The sequence below is a fragment of the Triplophysa dalaica genome, chromosome 14 (assembly GCF_015846415.1).
Source record: "Triplophysa dalaica isolate WHDGS20190420 chromosome 14, ASM1584641v1, whole genome shotgun sequence".
NCBI lineage: Eukaryota > Metazoa > Chordata > Actinopteri > Cypriniformes > Nemacheilidae > Triplophysa > Triplophysa dalaica.
In genome coordinates this window covers 10,404,800-10,413,607 of record NC_079555.1, presented here as the reverse complement: position 1 = coordinate 10,413,607, position 8,808 = coordinate 10,404,800, and the positions used below count along the sequence as shown (strand labels likewise).

General features: G+C 33.8%; 1 protein-coding gene across 1 annotated transcript; it reads left to right on the top strand.

Annotated features, from left to right (window-relative positions):
* The first annotated feature begins 1,916 nt into the window (after positions 1 to 1,916).
* On the top strand, positions 1,917 to 8,238 carry slc28a1 (solute carrier family 28 member 1). The gene is made up of 18 exons (XM_056766454.1): positions 1,917 to 1,989; positions 2,187 to 2,260; positions 2,345 to 2,415; positions 2,770 to 2,861; positions 2,989 to 3,178; positions 3,250 to 3,391; positions 3,649 to 3,762; positions 4,048 to 4,122; positions 4,195 to 4,275; positions 4,359 to 4,439; positions 5,851 to 5,976; positions 6,119 to 6,249; positions 6,352 to 6,520; positions 6,671 to 6,865; positions 7,117 to 7,198; positions 7,382 to 7,480; positions 7,716 to 7,821; positions 7,917 to 8,238. The coding sequence occupies exons 1-18, from the start codon at positions 1,986 to 1,988 to the stop codon at positions 8,029 to 8,031; spliced, it is 1,947 nt and encodes a 648-aa protein (XP_056622432.1). The 5' UTR covers positions 1,917 to 1,985; the 3' UTR covers positions 8,032 to 8,238.
* Positions 8,239 to 8,808: the final 570 nt, after the last annotated feature.

Below are 8,808 nucleotides of genomic sequence, written 5' to 3'. Positions count from 1 at the left end.
TAGTGTTCTTCCTGTTAAGTGTGATCTTCACACTATCTAAGCATTCTTGCATTCATGTGAAATAAAAGCCCAAATTAAGGCAAAGCAAAGCTGTTCTGCTGAATTTGTTCAAATTTTCTGCTTCAAATAATCTTCTATGTGTTTATAAACTGCAGACATATGAAATGATAATGGACACGGTGTCTCCTTTAGTTATTTCATATTTATCTTAAATAGGCCCGGTTTCACAAGGCTTAAGGCTAGTCACAGACTAAAAGGAACATGTGACCTGTTTTAACTAAATATTACTTGCCCAGAAACATCTTATAAATAATACATTAGTGCCATTGTTTTGTCTCAAGAAGGCCATCAGTAATGTATTCTTCTAAGGCATTTTTATAATGCAACATAAATATCTTAATTCAACTAAGGAATAGTCCTGGTTTAAGATAAACCGTTTCTGTGAAACCGGGCCAGAATCAACTAAGTGAATTTATCAGTTTTAATCCCTTTTTGTTTCCAACGTAAAGTGCCTATAGGTTTAATCTTAGTTTGTGTTATTATTTTAGCTCCATCATTAAATATCATTAATTTATCAGTTTTGTCTTCTATTTTTGACCACTATGCAAGGTTTTCCCAAAAAGTTATCAACAAATGTAAAATATGAATTATGAAATATAAAACAAATGTATGATTAGAAAATTACCAATGTGGCAAGTGTTACAGTTTAATGTGAAACCTCTTGAAATTATTTTTTGAATTCCTACATGTACTAAAAGCTGGTTTGAAACACATTTCCTCATGGTAAATAATTTGGATGAAGCAGAAAGGAGCAAGGGTACATTCTTCATAATTTGGATATAATAGAAAAAGAAATGGTCTCAAATGATCTCTCTAATTTGTGCAAAAGACACACAACATGTGCGAGAAAGACTAAATCATGACGCTTGTTTGAACAAAGCACATAAAGTGCCTTCATGAGTAGCCTATCTTTTAATCTATTTCGCAGACATCTAAACTTCTAATGCAGCGATGCACGTTGAGGTCTATTAATATGCCAGAATGTGTCATCTTGTTTTACCTAAAAGGAATTAAGCATCATTTCATTTTATGAGGCTGCACTGAGAGAGTCATTAATTCCAAAAGCTGAATGTCTGATATTTTATTTATAAATTTGTCACTTGCATTTCTGTAAATCATATGATTATTTATGCGTCATTGTTATCATATTTACTAGTCTATATATTATTTACTGTATTTACTATTTTTTCTAGTAACGCTGTTCAAACAAATTAACCAAATTTTTAATATTAGTTTATATTTGTATTATATTATACTTTGTCAACAATTTCAGGATGAATTGAAATTGCCAACAAATATTAAGAGACCAGCAAGAAAATTAATGAATCTAAAAAGCCTAACAAATGTAATATTGGATTGCTTGTTCTGACACGAAGGCAAGATTTTGTAAGCTCACTATTTACTATTTACTTTTCTATTTCTTTCTGTTGGATTTGTTGTTGTTCATCTACTTCTTCAAATAACCTATTTATATTATTTAGTGTTAGAATAACATGTTCTGGGACTGGAGTTTAACGAGAGCAACACTGACATCTTGTGTCTAAATGTTTGAGAGCCGGTTGGGAAAGTTTTGAAACCCTGCAGGTACTAACTGTTCTTAAACAGTTCTTAAAATGCACTCTCAAAAAATACACTCTCAATTCTGCCTCTCACAAAAGATGTGATCCATGTATCACGTCTCATTTCTTGTTTTATATAGTTTTGCATTTTTTAATGGTCTACATGTTCTACCTCTAGTCATTGGGAAATAAGGAGGATCTTAACTGTCATAAATGATAAAAAGATGCTGTTTCATGAGCACTGACATCATCGTTAAAACACTTTAGTATGTGGTTAATTAATGATAAGATTTCTAGTTGGCCAGAGTAGGTTATATATCCCACGCTCAAGGTTCAAGTCCCAGCAGTTGTGACAGAGAGATCACAATGAGTAAGTCTTTTGTTTACCTCTTTATTCTTTAGTGATTTTTTTAACAGGTGGCATGGATTGTATTAGAGATGTGTTGGTTATGTTTCTATGTACTGGTTCATTTTTGCTTGCATGAAAATGTGGGACGTGATAAGAACTTTTACACAAGAGTTGAATTGGAGCTGGTGAACAATTAAAAACTGATACTTTACTTACAGCGGATAAAGGGGATTTACAGTTGACAACTGTCTCGTGTGAAAATGGAGGATTAGATAATCCTGGATTTGTAAAGGTAGGTTTAAAGTGGTCGTACTGTGAATTTCTTCTGGTAAGATTCTTTTGCGCAAATTATAAATGTATATTTTGTGGTCCTCAGGAGGATCAATTATCAGATGACCAGGTTGACAGTGATAAAGAGTCAGAAAAGGATTCCAAATCATGCTTTAGGTGAGGTTCAGAGTTTAATCTTTTACTGTTACATCAGATATAATTCATGATTCATTGTCACATTATTTGGTGGTAGTCAACAACATTACTTTGAAATTACATAATCATAGTTGAAATGAATGATGGTTGTCTATCCGCCTAATTCTGTTCACATGAGCAAGATTTGCAATGAAATATGCAGTGGTTGAAATTCACAACATGATTATAGCGGATTGTGCGTGCTTTTAATACACATTTCATACACTCCATTGCTCCAAAAATGGGGGATTTAACCAGATTAAACCTCAGAATCAAATCTCACCAATGTTACTCAAAACAGCTAGTCTACAGTTATATTTTTCTTGTTCACCACAGAAAAGTTTGCATACCCATCACAGCCACAGAAACCTTCTGCAAAGCGCATTCCAAAACAATCAAATACATTGCTTTGGCAATACTGGCTGCAGGTAATGTAGTTTTATCTTCACAGTTTTGCTATTATATTTGTTATAAAATAAAAAAATGTGTAACACTGGTGAGTCATTATTCGATTGAACCACAAACATTACAACGTTTTTGTGTTTGTAATTGCAGGTTATTTGGCATACTTCATTGCTGCCTGTTATTTGAATTTCAAGAGGGCAATTGCTTTGGTTGTCCTAACATCTTTGGGGGTGTTCATTATTGCGTTGGAACTACTGAATAAGTATACGGGTGGCCACATAAGGAAGTTCTTTAAACCTGCTCAAAGATGGTTTAAAACCCACATGAGATGGATAAAATGGTAAGTCTCCTTTCAGAATTGTTTGGAAGTGGCTAATGTCAAATAATTAAGAGAAAATATCTGTGTTGTAGGGTGTTTGTAATAGTTGTGGTGGGACTGCTGGTGGCATGGCTGGTGGTCGACACACGAAAGCGGCCAGAACAGCTCATCTCTTTTGGAGGTGTCTGCCTGTTTGTTATTGTCATATTTCTGTTCTCTGCACACAGAACTGCTGTGAGTGATAAACACGGTCACATTCACGTTAAATCTCACTTTATTGAACACTGTTATCTTGGAATGCAATTTGTAGACTTTGGATTTCATGCAAACCTTATCGGAACGTTGAGGTTGCGCCTATGATTTCTCACCAATAAAAAATAAGTTTTAAAAAAATAGTTGCAAATCGGTGCCCAAGCTAAAGGCACGTTTTAAAGATTTGACTGTAAAGTGTGACTGTTGACAGAATGGTTGTTTGTGTTGCATTGTGATAGGTCCGATGGAGAACCGTCTTTTGGGGTCTTGGTTTACAGTTTGCCATAGGCTTGTTTATCATTAGGACAGAACCAGGTCTAATAGCCTTTGAATGGCTCGGACAGCAAGTTCAGGTATCACTGTTTATTAAACAATGAATTTCTCTCTGTTACTGGTAGCTTTACATTCCTTTAATAAAGTTAATAAGTCACAGTGTGCAGTAACTTATTTAAACAAAACAATTATGAATGATTATTTGAACTATGATAAAGAAAGGAGAAGGTAGGGTTTCTGTGTTTCTATAAAGTTTTATAAACCAATAGCAAACTAAACTTTTGGGAGTTTATGATGTTAATAAGGATGTCAGAATGCTTGTTATGTAATAACCGATGCTCTCTTTTCTTTTAACTTTTTTCCAGACATTTTTGAACTACACAGTCAGAGGCTCATCATTTGTGTTTGGAGACCTAACAAAAAACATATTTGCCTTCCAGGTGAGTAATGACAATGTCTTATTGTGAATTTTGTTTTTTTTCCTTTCCTACTATTTATTTTGTTCCTCACAGGCTCTTCCTATAGTCATATTCTTCAGCAGTGTAATGTCTGTCCTGTACTACTTGGGGGTAATGCAGTGGATTATCATGAAGGTAAAAGTGTCTCAGCCGAGTCTTATTCTTATTCTGAAATATTCAAAGCATGTGATATTAATGATGTGTCATCCTGTTTAAAGATATCCTGGGTCATGCAAGTCACAATGAGAACCTCATCTACAGAGACTCTCAGTGTGGCGGGAAATATATTTGTTGGTCAGGTAATATTCAGTAATTTTCATATGTTATCTACATGAACATGTTGCATGCTTGGATTTTCTTATTAGCCAACTGATTACAATCCTTTCTGTACTTTATTGAACCGTTGATACATGCCATCGATTGTTGTTTTCTAGTAGGCTTTTAGAATATAAATATTTGAGTAATAAGGTCTGTACTTAGCACTGCTTGAACAGACTTTCTTTTGATTCAAAAGTTTCTAGCAAGAGGCTACCTAGGATTTACAATTAATTCTTTAAGAATGTTAACTCGAAATGAAAATGCAAATACTTGTCAGGTTTTAGTTGTATTCATTTATATAGCACAATTAAACACAATGTAAAGTTGACCAATGTGCTTTTCAGTGAAAACAAAAACAATGCATAGATGACATAAAAAAATAGAAATAAACCACTTAAAACACATTCTCACACACAACCATTGATAGGCAAACGGCTAGAATAAGCCTACAGACCCAATCTCCACTTCCAGTAAAAGCAGTTTCACGTGTTTCTTAAAAGAGCCTAAAAAATAAAAAACAAAACAAAAATAAAAGCATGGATAATCTTTTCAATGTCATTGGAAGACAAGAACGGTTTTACCGTAGCTATTGATCTTAAATGGGAGTAACGGGATTTAACCATTGAGTTGATCTGTGCGTCGAATTTCTGATGTACTTAAGTTTTACTGTCATTTAGATTCAGATAATTCTGTGACATCCAAGATTTAACTTCATGTAGACACCTCAATAATGAATCAAAAGAACCCTTATCATGCTTTCTCAAAGGTAAATAAACATTTGTGTCATCTGCGTGTCAGTGAAAAGAATCACCATGCTTACTGGAAAATAAAACCTTCGGGCAACATGTATAGCGAAAAAAAATTGGGCCAAGAATGGATTCTTGCGGGACCCCGCTAGACTATGGGGCTCATATTTAGTGTTGTTGACCAAAATTAACTGAAAACGTTGAGTTGAAAAGGAAAGACTTCTGGTGACAATCTGGTGCCTTGTCCCGGATGCCAATCGTCCTTTCTAATCGAGAGATAACGACATTTGATCGATAGTGTCAAAAGCTGTGCTGAGGTCTAGTAAAATAAACACCACAGGGCTTCCGGAATCAATAAAAATTAAAATATCATTGAAGACTTTCAACAGGCATGTCTCTGTGCTATTGTTTGATTTAGAACCGGACTTGAAAGTTTAGAAAATCTCATTGTTATTAAGAAATGTCTGAAATTTTGGGTAAAAAGGGCAATTTAGAAATAGGCCTATAATTCGATAAAACATTTGGGTCCAGATTCGTTTTTTTCAAGAGAGGGTGAACGATATCTTAAACTGCGTAGGGACCACACATTTTAGGACAACAGGTGAGACATCTCTATATAATATGCCTGTTTTTTGCTATGTTCCAGACAGAGGCACCCTTACTTATCCGTCCATATTTGAAAGACATGACCAAGTCTGAGATTCACGCTGTCATGACTGGAGGGTTTGCCACCATTGCTGGGAGTGTCATGGGTGCATTTATGTCATTTGGGGTACAAGAATTTATCCTTCATTTCAATAGGAAAAAATTTCGATAACTAAATCTATTTAAATGAAACCAAAGAAAAGTTAATAAAAGATAAAGTTGAATGTGTTGTCTGTGTTTAGTATGTTCATGTAATGTGTCGTACACAGATTGACGCTTCATCTCTGATCTCTGCATCTGTGATGGCCGCCCCATGTGCTTTATCCATCTCCAAACTATCTTACCCTGAAACTGAGAAGAGTAAGTTCACATCTTCGGATCAGATTAAAGTTGACAGCAGGTAGGGGCACTTTCAAATTTTAACATACAGAACATTTTCGTTTCTAAATACAGATATGGTGAATATAGTGATACTGATCAAATGTCTTCTGTTTGTGCTCAGTGGTGAACAGAACATATTAGAAGCTGCCAGTGGTGGTGCCTCAGCATCTATAGGGCTTGTGGCCAACATAGCTGCTAACTTGATCGCTTTTCTCGCCATTTTGGGTTTCATCAACGCTGCTTTGAGCTGGATGGGAGGCATGGTTGGATACCCAGAAGTCACTTTTCAGGTGTGTACTAAAACAATTATGTATTTCACATCAAAGGTAGTCCTAGATATCATAAGCTCCTACATTTCTCCTACATATCATAAATCTCACAAATCTATATAGTATATTAAGAACAGAAATGTTTTAAGAGATTTATCTTTGATCCCTCAGTTGATCTGCTCTTACGTGTTTATGCCTGTGGCTTTCATGATGGGGATTCCATACGAGGAGTCGTTTATAGTGGCTGAACTTATTGGTACTAAACTCTTCCTCAATGAGTTTATAGCCTATGAGAAGCTGTCTGAGCTTAAAAGCAATAGACTGAATGGCACTTTGGAAAGTGGTCCAGACAGAAACTGGATCTCAGTAAGTACTTATGTTACATCTTATATATCCTATAAATCTATTGGTATTAACACTCTACCCTGATGGATTAACTAACATGATCTAACAATGAAAAAACATATTTTTACAGCATTTGTTGGCCATCATTATTGTTAGTTAATCCAATTGTTCAATGTTCAAGTTTGTTTATTGTGCATTACGCAAAACTAAAGTTTGCATTTTTTATTTATTTAGTACACTTGCTTACTGTATGTCAACAAACCTATTTGCAGATTCGCTCAGAAATCATCTGCACTTATGCCTTGTGTGGCTTTGCGAACTTTAGTTCTCTTGGCATTGTGATTGGAGGCCTGTGTGAGTATCCAAACTCTATAAGAAGGGATGTTATTTGCTCTAAGCACTTGTATGCTAAAGATTTAAGTGCTAGCTATGCATAACTTATGACTCAGTTATCTCTTCTTATCTTAATTGTTTGATAATATACCTTTATCACATATTGTTTATTGATAACGTTTTTTAATTCTTTTAATTTCACAGCTTCTATTTGTCCATCAAGGAAAGATGATATATCTTCTTTAGTGCTCAGAGCCTTGTTTACAGGCACATGTGTTTCGTTGATCAATGCCTGTATTGCAGGTAAGCATTTTTTACTAAGACAACATTGGGTTTTTAATTTAAGTGCTTTATTGATTTGTTATTTCTGCTTAACTGGTTACCACATATACAAATTTAAAGACACATATATGCTTAAAAAAATCAAATTTTAAAGTGTAATTGTTAAGTATATTTGTATTAAATTATTTTCGGTAGCTTTAAATGCATCTGCAGGGAATGAAACAGTTTAATGACTTAAGTTTGTTATCACTTGCAGGTATACTTTATGTCCCTCCACTGGACTGTGTGAGTGTGTTTCAGAATTCAGTCTTCAATGCCACTGTCCCCGACATCGAAACTTGCTGCTATGATCTTTACGATAGGTTCGTACAAAGAATATTTTTGCTCTGTAGTGACTTAAAAATGCCACTGGCACTTCAAATGCAAAAAAAATCCTCTGTGCTTCTTTGTGTTTCAGCACTATTAACAACAACGGGACACTTTCCTTTGGGGGTTCTTGGGATGAAATAAAAAATGCAACAATTTATGTTGCAAACTGTTGTGGGATCTTCAGTGAATCTGTGTGCATGTAGTTTGATTTAGAGATATCAGTGCAACAATACCCCAAAACTCTGACAAATTAGCTTATTTATTAAATTGCCACATTTTAATGTGTTTAAATTGATATTGCATGTATATATTGTTTTAAGATTTGTTTACATTTACATTATTAATGTTATATATGGTATAAAAGGAAAAACATGTAAAATGTACCTTATTCTATGAAGGTGTACACTAAATATGTTTTACGGATACACTACTTTGTACGTTTTATTGTTCTGTTATTGTTATTGTAAATTTGAGAAATAAAGATCTAATTTCATGGATTGTAAAAATTTATGATATAGGATTTTATGATAAAGTTCATGATCAAAGCTTTTAACTCAATAAATATTTACTGTATGTAAACAAATAAATAAAAAACCAGCATTACATAATGTTGACCTCTAGCTATATGTCTTTTCTATTAATTATTCATGAAACATAATGGAAATCAAAAGCGCTATATTAGAGAAAAAAAACTTGATTCATTAAGTGTTGCAAAATAGCAAGACAATAATTTTCCGATTTAGGGTCGATACAGAAAATGAATTGAAATCAGTTAACTGTTCTATGCTAGTCCTATTTACAAGTGTTCTGGCTTTTGGTTTTGTAAAATAATAAATATATTTAAAAAAAAGAAAAATGCATCTACTTCAAATATACAAAGTTTTCTTTCTCCAAAACACTCCAATCATAATCAGCCTCTATTATTATTACCTATAATAATATTAATCATTATGTAATAATTATTAATCAATATCTGTGGC

Bases quoted from the DNA above. Each gene is read 5' to 3' on its own strand.
- slc28a1 (XM_056766454.1), top strand. The intron at 4,440-5,850 runs GTAATATTCAGT...GCTATGTTCCAG, and splicing joins GAAATATATTTGTTGGTCAG to ACAGAGGCACCCTTACTTAT. The intron at 6,866-7,116 runs GTAAGTACTTAT...ACCTATTTGCAG, and splicing joins CAGACAGAAACTGGATCTCA to ATTCGCTCAGAAATCATCTG.